This window comes from Urocampus carinirostris, chromosome 4 (genome assembly GCF_059441175.1).
Source record: "Urocampus carinirostris isolate Australia breed hairy pipefish chromosome 4, RoL_Ucar_1.0, whole genome shotgun sequence".
Classification (NCBI taxonomy): domain Eukaryota; kingdom Metazoa; phylum Chordata; class Actinopteri; order Syngnathiformes; family Syngnathidae; genus Urocampus; species Urocampus carinirostris.
Genome location: NC_142352.1, coordinates 8,161,890 through 8,189,033, shown reverse-complemented (window position 1 = coordinate 8,189,033; position 27,144 = coordinate 8,161,890). Strand labels below are relative to the sequence as shown.

Sequence of the window (27,144 nt, the reverse complement as noted above, 5' to 3'; positions counted from 1 at the left end):
CCAAATTTGCTAAAAACAACTTATATCAGATATCTATATTTTAATCTTAATTTAGGTCTACATCTTCAGCCCTAATACAACGTACATTCATCCATCCATTATCTGCACCGCTTATCCTCAGTAGGGTCGCGGGGGGTGCTGGAGCCCATCCCAGCTACCTTCGGGCAGTGGGCAGGGGACACCCTGAACTGGTTGCTGGCCAGTCGCAGGGCACATCGGGACAGACAATTGGCTCGCTCAGTCACACCTAGGGACAATTTGGACCGGTGTTATGCCGAGAAATGCATCCCTGCCGAGATTTGCATCCCCTCGCTACTATAACCACTTTGACCTGGTTTTATCTCACTTTTATATCACTTTTCGGGAATGTAATGGCGAACATATAACCAAAACCACTTCGTCTTGCATTTGCTGGGAATGTAATACAACTTAAACCATTCCGTCTTTGTATTTGTTGTGATTGTAATCGAACGGTAATGCGCACCATATATAAATCACTTTTGAGAACTGTTATGCACTCTACCATGAAGCTTATTATGCTGAAATAAGCATCATGGTAGAGTGCATAACAGCTTTAATACGAGCAATTTGAATAGAAAAAGGAAAAATAAACATGTTACCTGCTCAAAAGTGATTTATTACCGTTCGATTACATTAACAACAAATACAAAGACGGAATGGTTTAAGTTGTATTGCATTCCCAACAAATGCAAGACGAAGTGGTTTTGGTTATATGTTCGCCGTTACATTCCCGAAAAGTGTTATAAAAGTGAGATAAAACGAGGTAAAAGTGGTGATAGTAGCTAGGGGATGTAAATCTCGGAAGGGATGCATTTCTCGGCACAACACCGGCCAATTAACCTGACATGCATGTTTTTGATATGTGGGAGGAAACCAGAGTGCCCAGAGGAAACCCACGCAAGCATGGGGAGAACATTGCAAACTCCACACAGGAGGTTTGATTTCACGACCTCAGAACTGTGCTGCACACGTGCTAACCACTGCGCCGCCGTGCTGCCCATACAACGTACACTTCTTCTAAATATGAAACATATTTCCCGCGGATCCTTAAAAAGTCTTAAAAGGCATTAAAAACATTGTTATAAACATACGACCTCAATCTGCAATAGAATATCTTAAATCAGATTTTCGAAACCTTTAAAAATGTGAACACATTAATAAAATTTATATTTGTTTGAACTAAAATTATTTAGTAAAAAAAGGTAATATTCATGCATCATCATAAAAAAATATTCAGGAATGTAGCAGACTTGGATAAAATAAGTAGTGATCTGCTAGTTTTGACTGAGGATGTGCTGTAAACATCCATTACATTCCATTATCTGCACCGCTTATCTTCAGTAGGGTTGCGGGGCTGCTGGAGCTCATCCCAGCTATCTTCGGGCAGTGGGCTGTAAACATCCTTATTTATTGTCTTCAATGTCGCTGGGGTTAGCGCGTGTGCGCCACAGTTCTTAAGTCATGAGATTGAACCTTCCTGTGTGGAGTTTGCATGTTCTCCCCGTTCTTGAGTGTGTTTCCTCCGGGCATTCCAATTTCCTCCCGCATTACCAAAAACATGCATGTCAGGTTAATTGGCCGGTCCAAATTGTCCCTAGGTGTGAATGAGCGAGTGAGTTGTCTGTCTGTGTGCCCTGTGACTTGCTGGCAACCGGTTCAGGGTGTCCCCTACCCACTGCCCGTAGATAGCTGGGATGGACTCCAGCATCCCGTGACCCTACTGAGGATAAGCGGAGCAGATCTTACTCTTGAATGAATGAATATCTAAAACTTTGGAGAGTGCTATGTTTTTTAAATAGAAACGTTTTCAAAATGTATTCAACCTGATCAAAAATGTAATTTTTTTCTAATACAGTTAAACATTTGTTTGAAATTGCCTCTAATTCAAATGTTGTTTTTTGTTTTGTTTTTTTTGTTTTTTTTTCAAAATATTTTGGGGGACTTTATCTTAAATTTGATTTCAAAAGGTATTAAAAAAGCATTACATTTGATTTGCCCTAAGCTGTGGGAACCCTGATGATACATGTTAGCTCTTAAGTGGGCTAAAACGCAATGGACGTTACCTTAAAGACTATACTCTGATCTTATTTGGTCCACATAGGATAGGCTGGAAATCAATCAATTCGAGACGTCTATTTTTGATCTAAACCAGGTTGAAATGGGACCTGGAGGACATTTAGCCTACATTTTATGTCCAATGCTTCTGAAGATAGTCTCTTGTAGCATTTAAACGTGCTCTAGCCAAGAACTGACATACCTCTTGTGGTTATATTTGGACCATATTTGGTCCACATTGGATGGAATGAACGCAACCACTTTTAAATGCTTGGATTTTGTGTAAATTTAATGTCCAATACTTCTGAAGATGATTTTGTTTGCTTTTAAGAGGACAAGAACCAAAAAAGCTGTACCCCAGCAACTATTTTGGTCCAAACCTAGCCCATATTTAAATCTAGGTTTAAAACACATTTTTATTCAATAATTTATGAATTATGTTTACCTCGGGTAGCTGTCAACTGGCCATTCTATTTTTCCCTATATTTAATGTTTTTGATGCTTGTATGGCCCCTTCTCAAGGTTTCTTCATTACCTTATTCTGAGGTTTTTGAGTTTTTTTCTCGCCCTCATGTACGCAATTGATAGAAATATGAATTGGCTTCATCATTAAATCTATATACCTAGCCCATGTCGAATCAAGCAGCATTTGAATAAACAGCATCTGGCTGCTCTGATTCTAAGTAAAATCAGCAACACCTTTTTCCACATGCCGGGTGTAAATCATTGGATTTTTCTTGTACCTATATTGAAATCTCAATAGAGAGAATCAATACTTGCTTCACTTTTTGTAGAGCAAACATTAAATCAGGTTAGTTTACGTGTGCCAAGTAAAATATATCAGGGATCCCCAAACTTTTTTTCTGTGAAGGCCATTTAACGTTTCCTTTCTCTGATGATGGTCTGGGTTCAGTTTGTAACTGAAAGTGTGACAATTGCAGGAGCGCCTGAATAAATAACACTATTAATAAAATAAAAATTAACAACCCTCTCTAACAAGTCAAGTCATTAATCACAAAGAGTCTCAAACGGCTGCAAAGACCACAGATTATTGCAAAACACAGGCTATCATGACACCATCCCCTGATCTGAAACCTACATGATGGCAAGGAAAAACTCAAACCTCAACATGAGGAAAATGAAGAAACCTTGAGAAGGGACTGCACATGATGTAATCCTCCTTCCAGGATGACCAGGCTGCAATGGACGTTGCAATAACGAATAATAAACAGATATAGGTCAACATTAACGCCATTTATGGAATAAAAGATAACCAAATAACACTGTAGGTTCCTGACAGAAAAACGTCCATAGAATATAAACATTCTGTTGCTGTCTATTCTATTCACAATGACAAATTTATTTTCTTATTTTGTAACATGTGAAATGAACAATGAAATTAGCACCCCCATTTCTGGTACCATGGCAAAAGATTGCGTGATAATGACATAAAACACAGTGCCTTTTCATATGTCATCAATATCACTTCGAGTCAAGTGGTAAGAGTTTGGCACTCTCACAGACCTGGGTTTGATTCCTGTTACAACAAAAAATGCACACCCAGACTTGAACTTGAAGCGGGGGTCTCAAATTCTATTCAATTAACAGAGGCCGGTTATAGTTTAGGTTGTGCTGGATCTGGTTTTCCTCCAATAGAATAGCTCTCTTAAAATGCTATCAGCGGTCCTCAATTTTTTTTATTTTTTTTTTCAAAATAAAACAAATTCTACAAATAGAGTAAGCAGTATTAACAATTAGTAAGGAATAAATAAGTCAGCAACATGTGAATACAACAATAATCAAGCAAATAAGTGATCAATTCAATTATTGACAGACTATGATGAGGATTAAAAAAAAAAAAAAAAACATGATGAAATATTTTGAAAATCAGCAAAAAAAATTGCTTCCCTTCTATAAAAAAGTCTTTATAGTAAAGGAGTGGCCTTTGTTGTAAAGGAAAAACAACACACTGGTGCCAGCGGCATTATTAAACTTCTATGTATGACTGCTACACTTTTCCATCAATCATTTTGGGATATAATAATGCTGAAATAAGCCCACAACTATCCATTATTTAGGTAAACCTTTCCAGTCCCATATTTTCTGTTGATACAGTGTGTTAATATCTTGATGATATTTTGCAGGGCACTTCACCTCTGCAGAAGACCTTAATTTGCTAATAGCAAAAAACACACGTCTTGAGATCTATGTTGTCACAGCTGAAGGACTGCGACCTGTAAAAGAAGTTGGCATGTATGGCAAGATTGCCGTCATGGAGCTCTTCAGACCAAAGGTGAAGATTCATTCCAACTATCATTGCCCGCTGCTGCATAAACCCTCACCCCTTCTTTTAACAAAACAGCTAATTTTACAATGATCAGTCAAGTAATCCCACATCTTGAACATAGACAATTCTGCTGTGTGATCAGACTTGTGTGGAAGTTAGCAAAACCTATTCAACAAGAATGTAGCAGAATAAACGTGTTCTTCAGTGTTGTAACACTGACATAATGAACATTTAATTAACTTGTATTTAATGCATATCAAAACTGGTATCCGTCCTTCACATTCTCATGTTTTTTGTAGGGAGAAAACAAGGATCTGCTATTTATTCTCACATCAAAATACAACGCCTGTATCCTTGAATACAAACAAAACGGCGAAAGTATTGACATCATCACTCGCGCCCATGGGAATGTTCAGGTAGGTGATTAGTAAAAAGTAAGAATTTTTTAATGTTTTAATCACACTAAGATAACATACTTTGGCGCCATTCTACACAGTCGGAGTTGATTTACTGTATTTTCCTAAATCTAATACAGTGGAACCTCGGTTCTCGACCATAATCTGTTCCAGAACCCTGTTCGAAAAGCGATTTGTTCGAACACAGAAATCATTTTTCCCATTACAAATAATGTAAATCGTTTTAATCTGTTCCAACGCCCTGAATGTTTACCTTTGTTTACCTTTAAGACACAAATAACATAAATGTAACCCAGGCTAATCGTACGTTCGCGTTAGCGTAATCTTCCGCACGACAGATAACGCTAACATGAACGTGTAAAAATAAAAAAAGGATAAAGAAAATAATTATGAATAGGATTTTTTTACCTTTGTGGTGGTCAGCAGAAGGCGCAGATGGACGGTGAGAGGGATGGAGGAGGAAGGAAAATTATTGTTTGGAAGGAGAGTCTCCTTCCATAAAAACTTCGAGGAGCTCTTCTGTCTGAGGGGTGCTCACACGTTCAAATCTCTTTGCTATGGATGACTAGCTACAGGATGTTCTTTTCTCTTAAAATATCTATCCAATGACAGTTGCTTCTGCCTTCTTTTTAGCACTTTTCGGAAGTGGTTCATGACAGTGTCATTAAAGTCATGATGACTCTGGTGGCTGCAGCTTCATCGGTGTGGTGAAATTCTGTAACTCGGCCCATTTGCTACACATTTGTTTAATCTCGGACGTCCCCTAGTGTAATGGAGGTCCAATTGCACCTGAGAAAATTAAAAGGAGTAGAAAAATGTGATGTGAAACATCCACCCCGGCGTTCGAACTCCGATTTTTTGACCGGACAGCGAAGCAAGAATTTCTCTAAATTTTTGGTCGGACTCCCGATTTGTTCGAACTGAGAGGCGTTCGAAAACCGAGGTTCCACTGTAGTTACTTTTAAGTAATATTCCTCACCTTTTTAAAATAAAGTTCTCTGTTAATTTTTATTTTTAAATGTTTTTTTTCCCCATAAAAACCGTGAATCTGTGTTATTACTCGTATCTCAAATCAAAACAAGTGGATGTTTGTGCTTTCAGGACCGCATTGGGCGTCCATCTGAGACGGGTATTATTGGAATAGTTGATCCAGAATGTCGAATGATTGGCTTGCGGCTCTATGATGGGTTATTTAAGGTGATCCCTTTGGATCGAGACAATCGCGAGCTTAAAGCTTTCAACATCAGATTGGATGAGCTTCAAGTTATTGATGTTCACTTCCTATATGGCTGCCAGGCTCCAACAGTGTGCCTCATCTATCAGGTATGGTTTTGCAGAGGGTGGGCCCTGTACAATATATGCCCCTTCGATATTAAATACCATTACAGTCATCCCTTGTTTTTTGCGGAGGTTGCGTTCCAAAAATGTCCCGCGATAGTCAAAATATGCAAAGTAGAAACATTTATTTTAGATCAGTGACATATACACGACATTATATACGACTGTAACAAAATAACTACCTAATCTAAATCAAACTAATGTTGATTAATTTATAAATCTTGATTTGTGTGTGTGTTCGTTTGTATATGTCTTATGGCTTTGAAAAGGCTGAAATGATTTTTGTGAAAATTTAAACACTAGTACATTAGGATTCTGTGAGTGTATTTAGCTAGGTTTTGTGTCAATGCATCCCCAATAAATACCAACAAAATTGAGAAACTGTCTCTTTCCGATAACAATCCACGGAGCACCCGTTGATGATAAGCATTTCTTTGCGCTCTTCTGACTTTCCTCAGAGTCTAATTTAACGGATGAATTTTTTTTTCAAGCAGCGAGCCGCTAAAATATTAAACTTTGCTCTGCTTTGCAGTTTATTTTGGAGGGGACCACTTGACTTGTGCTCCCGCTCAGCTTTTTAAGTGATACCATACAGCAGCCTATCACAGTCGTGCATATAGACATGCACGCCCACACGCACACAATAACAGCCCTTAGATACCTGCCCCACGATAGCATTTGCTGTGTGTTGGCTGCAAAACACAATCCCAATGAAAAGTATTGATAAAGTGAAAAGTAAAACACTATACACTGAAGGATGACTGTATTTCAAACAAAATGAAATGTGTCAGTGTGGACATTATTTGTAAATTTTGCAATTAATTTCGGTTAACTTTGACGGGAATATTAAAAATTGTAAATCAAATAGCAAAATGATACATGAATTTATTGGATTTCAGTTGTATAACATGAACCTACATTTAATAAAAGTATGAGTGATGCAATATTATTTTAAAAATATGATGAGGTTTTGCTTGTTTTTTAATTGGTTAAGTTTGAACAGGTCTTTTAAAATATGCCTTATTATGTCCTGTGATTAACTATAGGACCCCCAGGGGCGCCACGTCAAGACCTACGAGGTCTCTCTAAGAGAAAAGGAGTTTAACAAGGGACCCTGGAAACAGGAGAATGTTGAGGCTGAAGCATCGATGGTCATACCAGGTTCTAAATCTGTTTTTTATTCTACTATTGACAAATATATTTGGCTAAGTTGTTAAAACACTGCACTCATTTTGTAATATCTTTTAACTACAACACAAAGTTTTACTTTATAAATTTAAAGGAGTTCTGTTAACCTTGTGCAAAAATGAAACCACTGAATTCTTCATAGATTTTTTTTCCTTTGTATGCATGAGAGGTAGGAAAACTGTCTCAACAAAACTATGAGATAGTGGCATAGCTACATGTTGGAAAGGTCGTTATCGCATGAGAAATCTGAACAGTAAGGCCACTATCGCACAGCAAGTGTTTTAATAAATTATTCGCTCTGTTGTCAGTAATTCCATTTTTGCATACGGTTAACCTAAGCTCTGCTCTAGTTGTATTTTAATTTAACATCATCAGTATGTTTCGAGTTTTATGAAAGTCATTTGCACCATTTTCAACCAGATAAGTGGAACTGTCCCTTACTTAGTGTTTACTTCCTTCATGCTCGTATTGTTGGTTTCATAATTATGTTATCTGCAAGACTTTGCTGAGAGCTTCTATTTTTCTTCTACAATCATTCGGCTATTATTTCTTATATCGGGTGAATTTACCTCCATTATGCCCAATGAAGGAGGTATGTAATGTCAAAGATAAACGATTATCTTAAAAATATATATCTATTCGACTCTGAACGTATCTTGCTTTAAAAAAGGGGTCTTAAAGGGATTTTTCAACTGTTTGTAACCATTTTGTGCTTGCATTTTAGTGCCAGAGCCTTTTGGTGGTGCTATAATCATAGGACAGGAGTCCATTTCATACCACAATGGAGACAAATATCTGGCAATTGCACCACCCACTATCAAGGTAACAGTTATAATACTAAAATGTGCTGATATTTGTTTTATGTAAAAGGTATTTTCTGTGCATCTGGGAAGATATGCTTAAGAAAATTGACTAAATGAGTCAACCTTCTAGCCAAAACAAAGATTTTAACTTCATGGGAATTTACTTTTTTTGGCGTGTTTGTAAAACCCAGGCTTAATGTAAAGTTTTATTTTTATTAGCCTTTGAAATTTGGGGGTTTGCTTAAAATATAGATAAAAAATAGTTAATGATTTCTTTAATTTTTGTGACTGTTTTAGCTGAGGTTTAAACTAGAAGAAAATAACATTGTTTTTTAAACTCTGTAGCAGCAGACAGATTTAAAAAAATACACAGTGCCTCCAAAGAAAAATATTGACATAACTGGAAAATGGTTAATACCTTTTGTCAAAAAAGAAAAACTCTGACTTGGAAATTACTTGAATCTGTCAAGAGTTAAAAAAAATCAAAGGAACTTTATCCATCAAAAATTATAAAATTGGAGATACTTAGGAATGTTCCAATATGCACTCTCGACATAATTTAGTAATGTATAGCAATTAATTGATGAGCAAATATTCTGTGCTGTTCAATGACATCAAAATTTGTTTCCCAAATCGTGTTTGTCTTGAGTATTTCAGAGACCGGCAAAGCTGATTCAGTCCAGTTGCAGGAGTTTAGGTATATGAAAACTATATAGAAAATGTTGTAGAAGACGCCTTAGTGTTTCCCATGTAATGTGAGACCCCGGTGCATGGACGCCATAGGGGGGTCCGGGGGTCTGACCACTGCGCCCCAAGCCCCAGAAGAAAATTTGATATTTTAAATTCAAATGCATTGATCTTGTGCATTATTTTAACAAAACATCAGAAAGCTAGATTTATGATAATTATGTGCCCTTGTAAACTATTGAAACATAAATACTCTAGTTATGAAAGGTAGTGACACAGAAAACAAGTCAAACCCACAAAGCATGGTAAACGACAAAGGAGTTTAATGCAAAGAAAATCTGCTTGTTGTCTAATTACACTCAAAATAACTAGTGTTGTTTGGATGCCGATGCTGTATTTTTTTAAGATATCCTATCGTTGAGTAAACAGACAAAAACACCAATATAATTGTGAATTTAATAAACTTAACATTCATCAGTAATTTAGTAAATTGCATTATTATATATCTGCTGCTTTTGTGATCGCTGCCATGACAGGATGCTGTTTCTCTTTAATGGTTTACAGGAGGTTATTTCATACCTGTCAACCTCGCCAATTACTTCCCTTATTAATGATTGTGATTCCCTAATTAACACAACACAGCACTTATTATTCATAGCAAGACAGATCAAGTAGAACATGAAAAGAAGTTTTTTTTTTTTCTATTTTTTTTCCAAATACAAAAATTATATGGTGTACACAATTGGATCATAAAGCGTATAGAATATGGCAAAAACATATAATATGACAGTTTTGTTATTGTAACGCACAAACTGTTAGTGTTAGGAATTCCAGTTCTTTTTAAAGAACCGCCCTCTTTATCTCAGCTCCCAAATGGCTCTTCTGATTTTTGTTGTTGCTTCAACCGATATTACACCAATAAGAATGTAACATTCTGCATCAAATGTATCAATAAAAATGAATTATGTAGTATATTATACCAGCCTTTGTTTCGCCCTCCAGTGAACTGATCGTGTTAAAACATTATTATGCTAAGTAACTTTAAATTCAAGCAACACAGAATCCCTGAAAAACAAACCACACAACAACACAGAACTTAACTCTTCCGTGCTATGAAAACACTTTTAAATACAAGATCTTTTAACTAGTTACATTTCAACTTCTAACCAATGTAGACTGAAACAACACAGAACCTCTGAAAAACATGCAATAATATAAATTAAAATGTGTAAAACAAAAAGAAAATTATCACCAGTCTCTTGTGGATATAAGCATTCAGGAACAATCTGCTTTAGATCCTCAAACAATTATTTATTTTAAAAAAAAGTCCAAATAAAGGTTATTTCCTGTTTACACTCATGTTTTTCCTCTAACTCAATAACCAATCAACCAATTGACAAAAATCAAGTGGGAGGACAAAGGGTGAATCGAGCACCCCGGCTTTACATCTTAAGTGAGATATCTTAAAGTTATTTTGATGAAATTTGAGTTTATATATACTTAATAATAACAAAATTGTTTTTATAATACAAGTTAATGAGACACTGTGACGGGACCATTTCGACCCTGGTGGGCCGCCTGGGACTTTCAATGATATAAGAAATACTGACCTAGAATAGATTTGCCAACAAAATACGCTATTATCAACCTATTAAATTGTCAACCAAAATTAGATTAAACACTATTTCCAACAAAATGTATTCATTTCTTTTATCAATGCATTGTGTTCCATAGGACTTTAAAGTTCTTCAGATAAATATGACCTTTGAATTTATTTTATTTCCTGTAGCTTTATTGAAAAGACATTTTTGTGTTTGGCCGCAGCAAAGCACTATTGTGTGTCACAACCGAGTTGACCCAAATGGATCACGATACCTGCTGGGTGACATGGAAGGGCGCCTCTTCATGTTGCTGCTGGAGAAAGAGGAGCTGATGGATGGAACAGTTGCACTCAAAGACTTGCATGTGGAGTTATTAGGAGAGGTGCTTTACTTATTTTTTCTTACAGTTGACCTCAATTGTTGGCCCAATATACAGGATGTTTCCAAAAGTCTTGGGCGCATTTTGACATTGAATACCTCGGAAACTAATAAGGATATAAAATTCAGAAAGCTTGTAATCTCAATTTATAAAGAATGTTCAATATGAGTAACATTTGTCACACGACACATATCAAGTAATACTTGCCAATTGCGTCCCAGCATTGCATTGTCAATTGTTGCAACAGCTTCTGTTATTCATGCCTTCACCTCAACCACCTCTATTGAATTAGGGGGAACATAGACCAATCCTTTCACAAATCCCGACAAAAAGAAATCGCATGGTGGGAGATCTGGGTGACCAGGACATGAGATTGGAAAAATTCTGCCCAGTCTGTCCAATCAAACTATCTGGCAGCGTTGTGTTTAGAAACTGTCTTACCCAGAGGCTCCAGCATGGTGGTGCCCCATCCTGTTGGAAAATTAAGTCACCAGGCTCTTTCTCACTCAATGTGTCCATTTACCAGTTTTCCAGCATGTAGAGGTACGTCTCACCATTGACTGTTGCTCTGTCAAAGACTAATGTTGCCTAGACAGCTTTCTTTGACATGGCACAAAACACTGTCACCTTTGGGTTATCTCGCCAATGCTCTAGAAGTCCATGTTGGTTTTCAGGACCCCATATGCAAGTGTTAACTTTTCCATTTATGTTAAAAGTCGCTTCATCGCTAAAAACAGTCAGTCGCAAAATCCATCATCTTCCCTGTGCTTCACTCATGCAAAAGTCACAAGTTGGTTTATCAGTGTTCTTCAACTGTTGGACTGTAACCATAGCTTGTAAGACGTCAAGTTCAGTCTCCTTTTTTAAGACACACTAAACAGTTGTTGTAGAATTCTGAATTCCCCACTGGGTCTTCTGATGGATTTACGGAGGCTCTGCTGGAAAGCAGTTCAATCACATCTTCTGAAGTTGAGGGGCGTCCTGTTCTTTGAGCTGGTAATAGCATCCATCTGTTATGAATTGACCATGCCGTGTACCTAAGGACTTCCTCTCTGGTGCTTCCATTCTGAATTTTCTTCTAGATGCATGTTGAACAACAGTCCTTGATTCCGTTTTTGGAAATTCAACAACACAAAACCCTTTTCCCGGTTGAGTGAACGCCATTCATAGGTCTGAAAATCAATATCCATAGTCTTACAAAAAATAATATTTCATTAGCCTTAAACCAGCACAACTTGTATTTTACTTACCATTCATGGTTAAGGAGATAATGGGGACTTGAGATGTGCCCAAAACCTTTGGTACACCCTGTAATGAAATGAAATGATCTGCATTTATATAGCGCTTTTCAAGTCAATGAAGACTTCCCATAGCGCTTTACAATGTGTTTCACATTTCCCCATTCACACACACTCACACACCAATAGCGGCCGTGCAGATGCTTATTGGGGGCATTAGGGGTTCAGTGTCTTACCAAAGAACACTTCGACATGTAACATGGAGGAGCCGGGATTCGAACCTGCGATCTCTTGATCCCAAGACGAGCGATCTACGTCCTTTAAATGCTCGTAGTGGGACGCCAATGTAGTAAATGGGTTTTCCAACGTGGTGTCTGCGGGCACTCTGTAACATCGGAGTGGCCCGCGGACCAGTTAGGGAAATAGCTCACCAGTGATGGGTCCTTGTGGTTTTCTAGGAAATTTGACTCCTAACTGGCATGGTGTTATAGATGTCGTCTTTAGATCTACATCTAAAAATCGCAACCTTGTTATAACATAAAAACAAAATTCTAACATGATCAATTAACATTTTAAAAATGCGTGTCACACCGATAGCCCCTCGCAACAGTAGGTAACAATAAGTAGCTCAGTTTCAAAAAGGTTGGTGACACCTGGTATAATATCACTTTTAAATGCACTTGTATCGTTTTCCAAAATCAAACCATTGTTTGCTTCCACCTTTGTCGCTCTTTTTTATAAAGGGACACTGTATTATTTGACCGCTAGATGGCACTGCAGTGCAACAGAAAATGAGTTCTAAAAGCACAAAGTATAAAACAAACTACAGAGAATCAAAGTGACCAAACCGCACCTTTTTCTTTTTATTTTTATCCCAGCTCTTTTGAGCCTTTTGAGTACATACAGCAGCAGGATGGTGGACAATTGTGTCAGCGTCCTTCAGGTTTTTTTTTTTTTTTAACCACAAGGCGATACAAAAATTTACTCACTGTCCCCTTAAGGATAATTTTAAAATTGGTACTTGAAAACAAAGCACAATATGTTATTTCATATTCCCATCTCTTTTGAGTCGCTAGTTATTGGGCTCGTTGTTTTTTGTCTAGCTTCCTTATCCTCTCAAGGTTAGCGTTTATAGTGTTTTATAGCCTTGACAGGACCTAATGGATCTCTCCACACTTGTACAGAGAGAGCGACAAATCATTCACTCTTTTCTGCTTGCCGGCTTTTCCTTATCAATTTTAAAGTGATTTAGACAATCGCTGCTCGTCAATACACAACTTTGAAGCCTAATCTCCTCTGAAAGGCAGACAGGTCTGGCTGGTAACACCTTTCTTTCATGATGTGCCAATGAGTCAAGTAAATGCTGTTTTGCAAGTCCTCTGAGTGGTGCCGGAGCTGGAAGCCATCAGGAGGAGTGCTAGAGACAGATTGCTTTTTAAATTGTTGGCTTTATTGTTGGGTCCAGTCTCCTCAGCCAAAATGCAACAGCATCTCTGCCTTTTGATGCCATAGGAATAGCTCTCTGGGTTGTCCATTAGCTGCGTATGCCTGTTCTGCACTTAAAGTGCTCCATTTCAAGAACTTTCAAATATTGTTGGGTAGCCCATCACCTAAGAAACACAGTTTACTGTTCATTGTTTGATATATGGTGTCCGGTTCAAAACGATGTTCGGATGAAATAAGAAACTTTTAAGTTATAATCAAACTTGTTTATTTCAGAAAAGCAAGCACATAAAAACAAGGCAAAATTGCGTTCTTGAATTGAAATGAAATACTGCCGCAGACTGAAGCGTGAGCCTCTTTTTTATACGGTTTCATAGATTTCCGATTAGAGGATAGCACAAAACACGGGCACGTAAGTGCGTTCTGATTGGTTTAGACAGTAATCACATGTTCAAATGCAGTGTATAACGTTGGTTGCTAGATGGCCTGAGAGCATAATAAATGATACATCACAGCAGTTTATTGTTTGCACATAGAGAGGAGTCTTGGGAGAATTACCAGTGACCTCGAAGTTGTGGAGGCAGATTTCAACTGGCGATGAGAACGTTATGCTCCCGTCTTTGGTTTACTTGGGTTAGCCGAAAGCGGTTCCGTGCACCTGTTCGATAACCGATAGGGACCTTCCAGCTCTGTAGAAACAAACGTCCTTGGCCTGAGAAACCCGCGCTTTCGACCCTGGGAGCGCTCGCTCTGGAAAACAACTCGACAATGCAACTGCACAATAATTGAGTAAATATAGATGTATAAAAGGATTGTGATATAGTATAAAAGGCACACTTGGACCATAATTTTCCTTACATATTGCTTAGTATGGATACCTGACAGTACTTACTTCTGCTAGATTTGTTCTATTTCGTAGTTCTGCTTAGACATAAGTAATTTACAGCTTTATAGTGTCGGGGTTTCCTTTACACGTATCCATGAAGTTTTTTTTTTCTTTCTTTTCACTAACAGACATCAATTGCTGAATGTTTGACCTACTTGGATAATGGTGTGGTCTTTGTGGGATCTCGACTGGGTGACTCCCAACTAGTAAAGGTATGTAACAGGTTTAAGCTTTTTTGAAGGCCATAATAAGAGGAATTAAAAAATCTCAACCAACTACCGGGACATGGCTTTTTATAATAGGCTTATTCAATTGCATTGACTTTTTTCTTACAAATATTAACAAAATGTCCCCAACAGCTCAATGTTGACAGCAACGACCAGGGCTCATATGTGGCTGTCATGGAGACATTCACTAATCTTGGGCCAATTGTGGATATGTGTGTGGTAGACCTGGAGAGACAAGGCCAAGGCCAGGTGAATCCCCTTTCTTGTTTTTCATGTGCCCTTTGTGTTTGGTGATTGATGATTAGGTCCTAGACATTTTTAATTGAAGGAATAGCATAAGTATATTTTTGGGAAGTGCATTGAAAATACATAAGGATGTTAGGTGATGAAATATGTTTACTTCACCAAATCTGTGCTTCTGTGTTGTTAAAAATTTGTGATCAGGATTTGAATTATGACTTTAAAATAAGGTAAACCGTTTAAGTTAAGGGCCGCTTTGGGTTAAAACGAAACCGGAAGAGGGGCCAACCCACAAGGAAAAATAGAATAATTTGTTTTCTTTTGGTATTTGCTGTTATGGATTCTTCATTCCGATATCTTCATGACACATGGGGAAAAGTTAATTTTTTCTTTCTTTTTCTCATTGTTCATATATTAATTTAAGATTAAATACACATGCCGACAGTTGCGTGTAAATTGTCTATTTCTTTATAAATTGACTTTTCCATCCATTTTGTTTTAAACAGTCAGAAAATGTGCTTGTTCGCATTGAATAACTTAAAATGCAACAGGGCTAGCTAAGATTTTTTTTTTAACTTGGACAAACTGTGATAATTTAATAAAATAAATACATGGAAAGAATAGCAAGTATTGACCAGCTATTTGAATGTTGGCCTTGAGCGCAGTTCTCGTGAATGCTTTATGAAAATGAATATTTGTTTATTTATTTGGTGGCGGAATCCCACAATTGAAACAAGAGACCATCATCCATCCATTATCTGCATCGCTTATCCTCAGTAGGGTCACGGGGTGCTGGAGCCCATCCCAGCTATCTTCGGGCAGTGGGCAGGGGACAACCTGAACTGGTTGCCAACCAGTCGCAGGGCACATAGGGACAGACAATTCTCTCTCTCATTCACACCCAGGGACAATTTGGACCAGCCAAATAACCTGACATGAAACCGGAGTGTCAGGAGCAAACCCACACTAGCACGGGGAGAACATGCAAACTCCACACAGGGAGGTTTGATTTCATGACCTCAGAACTGTGCCACACACACGCTAACCACTGTCCCGCCATGCTGCCCTAAGAACCAAACCAAAACAACAATATTCTTTTAGTAGTACTTCTATTTACATTATATTTGTTATCTTTATATTTTCACCATTTTCGTCAGGCAGTCCGGATTCATAAGAATGACTGGCTGTATGAATAGTCTGCCCACCACTTGTTTAAAACAAACATTAGTTTCACATATGGTCTCTGTAAGTTAAAAAACAAACTTGAAAATGATGTGAATGTTGATTACTCACGAAGCGATAATGTGATTTTTAATAACTACTTTTTTCTATCAAAAATGCTTAAAACATATATAACTAGGGGTGGCGACAATTTCTGATTCTTAGATGGATGTGAAGGAATAATATTCCAAATCAATAACATTACTTAATGTCAAAAAACTAAACATTTTAAGTAAAGGCGGAACTTAGAAATGAGATTTTTTTTTCTGCCGAGACACTTCAAGGAGGCACGCACACTTGCGCAGTGATTTCTAAACCAAAAATATTTTATCATTGTGTACTTGCGTTTTTCTGTTGTATAAAAAATTCTGCATGATTAAAAAAATGTGTCAATAATATTCGATTATCATCAATAATTTGGATAAAATTGTCTACCAACAAAATCTGTTATCTAATGCAGTAGATAAAGGAAATTTAATTATGGCTGCGTCACCTACTTTTGTCATTAGGAGCTCTTTTCTAGCATCTTTCTTCCTCCAACACTTTATTGAAATGATTATTTTAGGCTTTTATAAGCTTACCGATGAACTCTCTGCATTTGAATAAAATAGCGAATAGTATCACTATGTTTTTAAGTTAGACTGCTTCCAAACCATCAGATAACCTGTCTGGTGTTGGTGTGGAAATCTACTGTGACGAGATCAAGCTTGTCCCCAACATAGGAGTTTTGGGCCCATTTTGACGGTGAAGAAAAAAGGTTTTGGGTGATTTGTTTGGCAGCTGTGCAACTGTAATTTTTAACACAATCAGAACAAGATCTCTGGCTACATAATCCATTAATTGCCACTGCTTTTTACTAGCTGTAATGGTAAAGAACAATAAATCTTACATTTTTGAAGGTGCAAAACAATGTTAATCTCTTTAGGCTTATTATGGGTTTGCTAAAATGAAGTTACACCGTTTGACATTTGGTACATTTCTGTGTTTGGGCTTTATTTTTTTATTCTAGTATATTTCTGATTCATGCTCAACATTCTGTTGTGAATGGAAATAAAGAGGATGCTTTAAAAATGAAAAAATAAAAATAACTTGATGCCTCGACGCAAAACTTGGTTGTTGATTGTGTCAAAAGAGAAATGCTGCTGCAGTTGTTATCAACTATCTCAGCAAACTCATTAAACCTCTTACAAAGAGTGGTACAAACTCGTAATCCCTGTTGTGTTTTTCCTACCGTTGTAGCATTTCAATGCCCCTTTATATCCGTGCTTATATATTTTTTTCGGATTTTCTTTGTTCAGCTCGTTACATGTTCAGGTGCATTCAAGGAAGGTTCTCTTCGAATCATCCGCAACGGCATTGGAATTCATGAGCATGCCAGCATTGACCTGCCAGGAATCAAAGGTTTGTGAGTTTCATCAGGTTCACCTCAAGCTTTTGCTTTATTGAAGCTTTAATCTTACTTTTATTTGACATGGGATGCCATTTGAACCTGCACAAATGTTAGAGCCAATCTTTAAAACACCAGCTCTAGCTTATCTAAACTCTGTACAGCGATACCTCTACTTACGAATTTAATTTGTCCTGGGATTAGCTTTGTAACCTGAAAACTTGGTAAGTAGTGCCGCCTTTTTAATGTAAATGCACTAATCCGTTCTAAGCCCCGCAAAAGTACAGTATATTTGTTTTAATAAATCGTAAAAGAGCTTCAGAACATGAAACAAATTCATACTAAAATTAGATTACCACACAATAAACCTAAAACAAAAGAGAATAAAAACATAAATTTACTTTTTTACCTCCTGTTTTTTAAAAACTTGATCCAATGATGTCTGCTTTTGCTAGCTTATGAAAATCAGTCTGAAACAAGCGAGACATCATGATGAAAGCTAGCCCGACTTGGCAACACTTTTTCCGGGTGATTGCTCTCCACAATTTCCGAGACTTCATGGAATTTTGCGAAAATTTGTTTATTTTAAGTTAATTTTTTTGGTTGCGTCCTCCTCCCCTCTATCTTGCCGGAACCGCTCCTCCTACTCGTCTTTAAACTCTGACGGTGACACAAGAACATGCTGGGGTAACACTCATGCGCTCTAGGTTGCCAGGCAGATCTGAAATGATGGCCAGTTTTTTTAAGTTCGGCAAACTCTGCGAATAGCAGCGTGTGCTGTACTGTATTTTTGACTTCGTCTCCTGAAACAACTTTTTAAATAGAGGCAATATTTTCCCATTCAGGTACTTTATTACCTGAAACCTTTGTATGTAGAGACAAAAATTAAGTAGATGTACCACTGTATATGCATGTTAACAGAGGCTTCTCTGCTGTATAGCAACAATCTAAGCTAAAATCTGAAAATATTTTATTCGGACAAAATAAGCACTGAGAAAAAAATCGTTTAAGTTGGAAGACAAGAAAGAAATTACCTTTGGCTTCAGAGCTAAGAGACTATAAGCATACTGACTGTTAAATACTGTCAGGTCCTTTCCCTAAAATGATGTCCTCATAGTAGGGCTCAGCGGTAGAAATTGAACCCTCTATATACACTCTAAACTATCAGGCAAATCTAAAGCAAAGAACTCTGTTATCAATAATACAAAATAAAAGAGCAATATGCAGTACAATTATTTACAAATAGACAAAATACCTGTCATTCGATCATAATGGCAAATTTAATCACAGGAAAATAGCTCTTGTTCAGGTCAGTGCACTGACTTAAATAAGCTATATTGCTAAGGTAACTCTTTAACTTGTACATCTAGGTTTCAGGTGTTATTGTTTCTTTTGCCCTAAACATCTTCAACGTTCCCTCCTGCCTCAAGATGAGACAGTTTATCACTTAACCAATCAATGAAACACTGAAAGAAGGTTGCAATATTTGTTTTGGAAAAAATAGAAGATTGTTGGAACACCATTTTTAGAAAATTGTTACTGCTCTCAATAAGTGAGTATTTTCTTCAATAATTGTGTTTTAGGTTTGTGGCCGCTCCGCTCAGAGGCGGGAAGAGAAACCGATGACATGTTGGTGCTGTCCTTTGTCGGTCAAACACGGTGAGCCTTGCACAACATGTGCATAAGACAACTATTAGTTGTACTCTGCAAATATCTGCCCTTTACGGAAGAGTGGCAAAAAAAACTTTTCTGAAAGTATACCATAAAAAAAAAAAAATCTCCATTTGGCGTTTGCAAAAAGCCACACGGGAGACGCAGATAATATGTCCAGACCTCAATTCTATAGAGCTTTTGTGGAAAGATCTGAAAAATGCTGGATCAAACGATCACCATCAAACCATAGAAAACTTAAGTTGTTCTGTAAGGAAGAATGGGCAAATATTTATGTTTCAAGGTGTGCAAAACCTATAGAAACATACCCAAAAAGACTGCAGCAAAAGGAGGTTGTACAAAGTATTAACTTAATGGGAGCCATTATTTTTTTTGCAACACCGACTTTTGAGTTTTTTTCGTTGCAAAACGATGATCTCTTGCATAATTCTCATTTAGGTGAAATCGAAATATTTCTCTTCTACAGCAAGACATAACTGCAAGCTGAATATGCCAGGCATTGATTTGATAAAAAATATTTAAAAAAAATGTAACAATATGCTAATAGTTTTACAAGGCACTGTTCTTTTCTGATTTTAATGTGTTTTCTCTTAGCGTGCTGATGCTGAGTGGCGAGGAGGTGGAGGAGACAGAACTTCCAGGTTTTGTGGATAATCAGCAGACGTTTTACTGCGGCAATGTAGCGCACCAGCAGCTCATTCAGGTTGGTATAGTTTACAGGCTTAAGTATTCGGTGCGCCAACAAGTTTGGCCTCGAGAAAAGTAAACATTTGTCATCTAAATATATTTTGAACATTAAAGAAGTGTGCCGTTGTTCGCTCAAAATTATAATCATCTAGGTTGTCCTGAATATTTCTTTTGAAGTGTAGCATTACGGTTTCTTCTCAGTTTGTTGGCAGACCCGATAAGATTGGGCAGATAATGGAAACGCTTACAGCCCCTAGAGACATAAGTTCTGACTTTGATACCAGTACAAAGGTTTTGGGATTTTGCTCTTTCTTGCAGAAAATTTCTTCTGAGCATTTTTAATATATTTGTATAAGAAAGGGAAAATGCATCACATTTTGATCCACACAAGAAGTTGGGAGATGATGAAAAAAGCAAATGAGAAAAAAAAATCTTCCCGGGCATGAGCAATCATGGCGTACAACCAATTGCAAACAATAACATTTTCGTTGAAGCAGTGTCATGATTCATCACCCTACACCCATTTGCCAGAGATGCTGTGCAGAATATTGTTTGAAAAGGCTAACTTTTTATACTTTTAGATCACGTCCGGCTCGGTCCGCTTGGTGCTTCAGGAGAGCAAAGCGTTAGTGAGCGAATGGAAAGAGCCACAGGGAAGGAACATCAGTGTGGCTGCTTGCAACCACACACAGGTGGTACTTGCTGTTGGCCGTGCCCTTTACTATATCCAGATTTTGGCTGGAGAACTCAAACAAATCAGGTAGGACAATTCGTCATGCTAGTCCCTTATTAGAAGTTACTTTTTATGTCTCAAATGTCACTTTGAATATATTTGCTGAGATGGTAATAATATATCATTTTTAAACGTCATATGAGAAGAACATGTGAATGAATGTACATGATTGCGAGGTACACATTGACAACCATTAACAGTAGGGTTTTCAACTTTTTGTGTGTCTTTAGCAACGTAGATATGGAACACGAGGTGGCTTGCCTTGACATCACACCACTTGGGGAAGGTGGTGGTGAATCACCGCTCTGCGCCGTTGGACTTTGGACTGACATCTCGGCTCGTGTGCTTAAACTGCCCTGCTTTACTGCTCTTCACAAAGAAATGCTGGGCGGAGGTGAGGGGTAATGGGGAGCATGTCCGTTTCTAGCTTCTAACTTTTAAGGTGTCAAGTGAAATTTATTTCCATTGCCCAGTCAAAGTAGTATAATGCCTTAATGGACTTTACAAATCCACTTATGTGAATTTTTCCTCAGAGCACTCGCCCTCTCTCAAAGGAAAGACAAAAACGTCCTTAAAACCTTCACCTAAGTAAAATCACAGAGGCGAGGGAAATTGCTTTGTGACAAACACCACACTGAATATAGGCCAAGAGCAGTTCGGCACCTCATTTTGCATTTAATGTGATAGATTTTTCTTTGGACATAAGAAAAATCAAGTACAAGTAAAAGAATAATACCCTGCAATCCACATTTATGAATCACCGGAGGGTACAATGATTTTCTCCGTAGTTGGCCAAAGGATTATAACAGCAATTCCACATTTAGGGGGGTAGATCAGGCCTTTCAATTATTGAATAGGAGATTTACCGGTAAGATGGAACATTAAGTCGCTGTGACCCATCCTGGCTTGATGAATTCCTATCTGTACTCCAGCACAACTACTACAAAGTTGGTACCAATTGAGCCTGTCAGGTCATACAAACGCTAGTAGGAGGCAATATACAGGGTTTGGCCCGGTATTTTATAGGCATTGTGAGGCACTATCCTTTCTGTGATCAATTAATAGTAATAGAGCAATGACTCCCAAACTCCCTTTTTTAATTAAATTACTTCTACTATCAATTAAATGTTCATCACAATGCTAAAAGCAAGATATGGGATTGGGTTTAGGTTGTTTAAATCCCCTCAAGATTTATATTTTCCTGGGTTTCCACTCCCCCCGTCCTGGACAATCAGACTTTCTGGATGAAACCTAATGAGGATATGGAATTATTAACAATGTGATCAATAAAGTTAATCCCAATTTCTTAAACATGCAAAATGTGAGTAAAATGTACCTGTTTTTTTTTTTGCATAAAATCGGTATATTCCAATTATTTTCCAAGATAATGTGTTTTGAAGGTCTCGTCTTTTTCCTCCTGTGCTGTAACATCGGATGAACACCAGCACCCTATCAAGACAGTTGCTAGAGTGTTTTAACCGAAGTTTTGTGGAGAATGCCGAGGTGTTGTGTCAGTTAGATGCAGAAATGGTGCAACAAACAGCAAGCAGCCAAAAAGGGGCTAACGGGCCAAAAAAACACACGGCGAGCCGCCAACTGGAGTGGGTGGGGTATCCGAGAGCTAACATCAGAAGGCGGCCGCAGCTTCTGCGTCAAAACGTGAGACTGGCCGACTAAGAAACAAGCAGTGAGCAGCCAGGCTAGCTGGCAATCATCAATGAAATGCGGCAACGGGTCTAGCAACAAACACAAAGCCGGACAGGAATAAACAAACCAAGGAACACTGCAAAACTGGCTCTAACGCCAGGCTAGCCAATCAAAAAAATGTGGTGAGCAGCCAGGCTAACCAGGATCCAATAAAGAGAACTGGCAACAGCTATCGCGATAAATGCAAAGCCAAGCGCGAATAAACTAAGGGACACGGCAAAACTAGCGCTAACGCCATGCTAGCAGAGCTAACAGCACGCTGTGGGCCAACAGGAAGCAAACAAAACAGGAAAGCACTCGGCAGGCTCAACGCTAACAAGGTGCTAGCTGGAAAAGATTACACCAACAGTAACGTAGCGAAAAACACAAATGAAAAGCCGCAATCGCCTACGTCACTGCAATCGCTGTCTGTTTTGGAGCTGAATTCACTTGTTTTGTTAATGAGATTCTCCATTTTGGAAGTGTTGTGTTCTTTCAAAAACGGCACAGCTCTACAAGCAGACAAGCCAGATGTGGCAACTTCGAGACTAAATTTCTGTTCATGTTCTGTGCCTAATTAGAAAAAATGCCTATAAAGATAAAAGAACCAGGCACAGGACGCATAATGTTTTAATGGAATCCTTGCTGGTTTTCAGAGATAATTACAAGTAGTATTTTGCAGAAGATGTATTATTTGGATATTCATGTGAAAAAAAACATGTTTTCAGTGATAATGAACATGGCTCCTCTTTCCAATTACTCTTTCATCAATGATGAATACCTCATAAATACAAAGCGGCACACAGTTTTTTTTTTAATTCAAATTGTTTATAGCTGTGCAATTAAAATAATTTCTCCAAACAGACGAGATTGTTGTTCATTTCTAATTATTTTTGGGCTTTCAAGAAGCAGAGGGTTGTTATTTCCCCCGAGTTTCCATGTTAATCTTGTTACTTGAACATTTAGTTTCCTTTAAGCCTCCATTTACCCTCAGGCTTACACTTTTATAGATTGTGTTTGAGTCCGCCACCATTTAGTTTTTGCCCTATGTTATTTTTCTTATAAAATTAAAAATGTCATTTTGGTGTGACTTTTTAGAGATCATTCCTCGCTCCATTCTAATGACTACCTTTGAAGGCAGCTACTACCTGCTGTGTGCCCTCGGAGACGGTGCGCTCTTCTACTTTGGTCTGGATCTACAGACAGGTATGTTCCTCTCATACTTGTCAATTAACCCATGGGCAGGGGACCAAAACATCTGAAAGGCAATGTGAGCGTTAGCTGAATCTTTTCTTCCGGCGCCGTCACGAATGGCAGCCACTCCAGCAGCTCCCGTGTTATTTTCGATTGTTCTCGATTGTTCTCAGCTCAGGGATGCTGCTGGAAATGTGAATTTCCCTTCGGGGATGAACAAAGTATCTATCTATCTATCTATCTAAAGAATGCAACAACGCTCCTGCATAATACATGCTTTTTACATCCAAATCTGTTATATGATGTTATTATATATAGCTACATAAAGGGTTTTGGAACTGGATAATGACCCAGAACATCCAAGGATAGGAAAGACCAAAACATAAATACATTTTTGTAATTATTTCACTAATGCATATTGGTCTGCAATCCATCAGTCGCATTCTCAAAATTGATAGATTACTTTTTACCTATTGTGAAGCATGGTTTCGTGAAGTATGTTGAACTATCAACAATTGTTCAAATAAATAATTCACTTAGAGTTGTGTGTAACCATCCTTGAGAATCACTAAAAAGGTTTATTATCAGTTTTCCTTATATAACAATCCAAAACGTATGTAGTGCTGCGTAAAGGCAAGATGAGTATTGAAAAGAATAAACTCGGTTTTTGAAGTTGATAGGTTAATACGTTATAAATTATTTGTGAAAAGAATTTGTTAACTACACTTTTTACAATATTACAATATAAAATGCGGTCTTGATTGACAGGGATGACGGGATTTATGAGTTAGCAGCGCTGCCATTTTCTACTCCACTGCAACATTATTCCTGCTGCTTCAGTGGCTCTGTTCCCCTATACTTTATGTTGACGATATCTGTGTATTATTTGCCCTCATGTAGGTTTCAGATCAGGGGATGGTGTCATAATAGTCTGTGGTTTGCAATAATCTGTGGTCTGTGCAGCTCTTTGAGACTCTGTGTTTAAGGGGTATACAAATAAACATGACTTGACTTGCCCACCCAACACACACAGCCCTCCCCACCCTTGATAGCATTTGCTGTGTGTGGTCTGATGCAGAACAGAATGCACGATGAAAAAGTATTGAAACCGCAAAATGGAAACCGCGATACAGGGAGGATTACTGTCCTACAAATAATATTTTTTTAATTGCCTAAACCAAATCCAAAGTTACTTCGTTTTTAATTCAATACATTTCTGGAACAAATAACTAATTTATTTTAAAGAAGTGAGTAGCTCATGCATCGCCAAATTTTCTGTATGTGGATCCTACTGAAAAAAGTTAGGACACCTTTTGATGTAAGCAGTGTTTCACAAAGTCAACTACCTCCATTAATTATTCAAATCACTTATCCTGACTAAGCTCGTGGGGCATGCGCGAGCCTAGCCCAGCTGTCGATGGGCCGTAGGCAGGGTGCACCCTGCTAGCCAATTAAAGAAGTGAACTCCCTTTAAAAAAAACTCTGGGATCTATTTATCTCTTTATTTATTTACTTGTTGCAAACTTGCCTGGGTGTTTTATGTGCAAGCATGTGCTAGAGAAGAGGAAATTGATGTGCAATGACCAGAAATATGAGGTCATATTTTCACACTGAGAAAGGTGTGCGAGTTTGCAATGTTGACTTTGAACTGGTCAATCACAGGAAATGTGCGTTTAAAAAGTATGTCTTGGGTCAATAAAAAGGTTGAGAACACCTGCTAGTGTAGTGCTCATGTGGAGGGAAGCTAAAACATGCCGGTTTGAAGAAAACAACTTTCAAGCTTTGAGTTCGGTAGTCTTATTGAAAGTTACAGAAATGAATACATGTAGAATTGTTGGTGGGTTTCTTTAATTTTTAATTTTTGACCCCATTTTTTACTGGTACTATTTGGAGAATTAGGGTCTGTCATTTTGTTTTTATCGTTACAAAAACATAAACTCTACGGTGCATTAGCTTTTTGTGCCAAAGCAAAAAAAATCAGGATATTGAATAGTTCCATTCTCTCAAGCTCTGGCAGAGACCATAACAAACTCTTTGCTTCCTTCTATTATTAATGATCTGGAATTGTTTTTACTGCAGTTTAGTGTTGATTGAAACTCATGTAAAAAGCCTATTCCCAGATCTTAAAAATCCAGTTTTGTTTGTTGTTAAATCCAAACAGTGCTTTGCAGTCTGTATGTGTCCAAAATCATGTGCATAAATGGATACATGAAAGTCTGGTGACTTACATACTTTTGGGGATGGTTCTTTTTGATATCAAGCTTAATGTAATTACATGGCATTGTTTAAAGGTCGTAATTTAGGAACCGCTGGTTTAACTTCTCTTCACATATTAAGTAATTTATTTCAGTGGTTGTCTAAATAACGAAGAAAAACCTTTGTGATTGCATTTTTCCTACTTTAGGTGCACTGAGTGAGCGCAAGAAGGTCACCCTCGGCACACAGCCCACAGTGCTGAGGACCTTCCGGTCGCTGTCCACCTCCAACGTGTTTGCCTGTTCCGACCGGCCCACTGTCATTTATTCTTCCAACCACAAGCTGGTCTTTTCTAACGTCAACCTCAAGGAGGTCAACTATATGTGCCCACTCAACTCAGAAGGCTATCCTGATAGGTTAGAATTGAGCCCAATCACAGTGGTTGTATCAGTCTGAACATGGCACGCACTCTTAAAAATATACCTACATTTCCTTCTGTTTTCAGTTTGGCTTTGGCAAACAACAGCACTTTAACCATCGGGACCATCGACGAGATTCAGAAACTTCATATCCGTACGGTTCCTCTCTATGAATCCCCCAGGTCAGTCTTCAAAGTTGTTTGAATTTAAGTTTTTGTCAGTTTATTCAGTTTTCAAATAAGATTTTGAGGGTTTCAGAGTTTGTTTTCTTGCAAATTTCTTTAACCTTTTAGTTGTCAGAAATGACTGACTTTAGAGACTTAAATTAAATCATTTATTTCTAAAGCAAGTCAATGAATTGCCACTTAAAGTGCTGTTACAAAATGTTCCATGTACAATAAGACAACAAAATCCCCTCCATTAGCCCAACAAGCCGAAGCACTTATGGCAAAGACACAAACAATGGTTAAAATAAAAACAAAATTATTGATAACAGAAATTAGTTATCATAATGGTAAGGCGCGGACCAACTATGTGTGTGAAGAGACCTGAGGGAGGCTTATCCACGCTGATCGGGATGGCAGCATATGGTCTCCAAATTTTTAGCCATTGAATCGCAACCTACCAGTTTGGGGCCCATACAGTGATTTTAAAATTGGTGTAATTATGCGATCTGAAAATAAAATAAAATAAAATCCAGCAGCAGCTTCTTATTTGCCTTAGAGAGAAACGGGAGGACTCTGGCTATATTCTTTCTGATAAAACCCAATTTTAGTTATATTTTTGATATCTGGCCTAAAATTGAGCTCCGTTAAATATATCACCCACTTTTTTAACAAACCTGAAGTTGTAAAAACTTGAATTTTTGGTGAAAGCTTCTCTGACTTTCAGGACCCATGATTAAGACCTCCGTTTTGTTCATGTTGAGCTGTAGGAAGTTCTCTGCCATCCATGATTTAATATCTAAAATACATTTTAAAAGGGAATCTATTAGACTTGTGTCATCAGGGGACACGACAATGCACAGCTGGGTGTTGTCTGCACAACTATGAAAACTGACGCCGTGTCTCCTGGTGGCGTCCACAAAGGGTAGGCAAATACAGATTGAAAAGTACCGGGCCTAAAATTGAACTTTGGGGAA

At 37.8% G+C, this 27,144-nt stretch overlaps 1 protein-coding gene across 1 annotated transcript in view; it reads left to right on the top strand.

Moving 5' to 3' along the window:
- Nucleotides 1–27,144, top strand: part of ddb1 (damage-specific DNA binding protein 1) — a 47,326-nt gene that overhangs the window by 492 nt on the left and 19,690 nt on the right. The window contains exons 2-17 of the mRNA XM_088333570.1: nucleotides 4,221–4,369; nucleotides 4,663–4,779; nucleotides 5,881–6,102; nucleotides 7,164–7,278; nucleotides 8,030–8,127; nucleotides 10,620–10,778; nucleotides 14,471–14,554; nucleotides 14,702–14,818; nucleotides 17,329–17,431; nucleotides 19,001–19,076; nucleotides 19,683–19,791; nucleotides 20,357–20,535; nucleotides 20,739–20,902; nucleotides 23,293–23,400; nucleotides 25,793–26,000; nucleotides 26,090–26,185. Coding sequence (XP_088189696.1) covers nucleotides 4,221–4,369; nucleotides 4,663–4,779; nucleotides 5,881–6,102; nucleotides 7,164–7,278; nucleotides 8,030–8,127; nucleotides 10,620–10,778; nucleotides 14,471–14,554; nucleotides 14,702–14,818; nucleotides 17,329–17,431; nucleotides 19,001–19,076; nucleotides 19,683–19,791; nucleotides 20,357–20,535; nucleotides 20,739–20,902; nucleotides 23,293–23,400; nucleotides 25,793–26,000; nucleotides 26,090–26,185 — 2,104 coding nt within the window. The remainder of the gene's footprint in view (nucleotides 1–4,220; nucleotides 4,370–4,662; nucleotides 4,780–5,880; nucleotides 6,103–7,163; nucleotides 7,279–8,029; nucleotides 8,128–10,619; nucleotides 10,779–14,470; nucleotides 14,555–14,701; nucleotides 14,819–17,328; nucleotides 17,432–19,000; nucleotides 19,077–19,682; nucleotides 19,792–20,356; nucleotides 20,536–20,738; nucleotides 20,903–23,292; nucleotides 23,401–25,792; nucleotides 26,001–26,089; nucleotides 26,186–27,144) is intronic.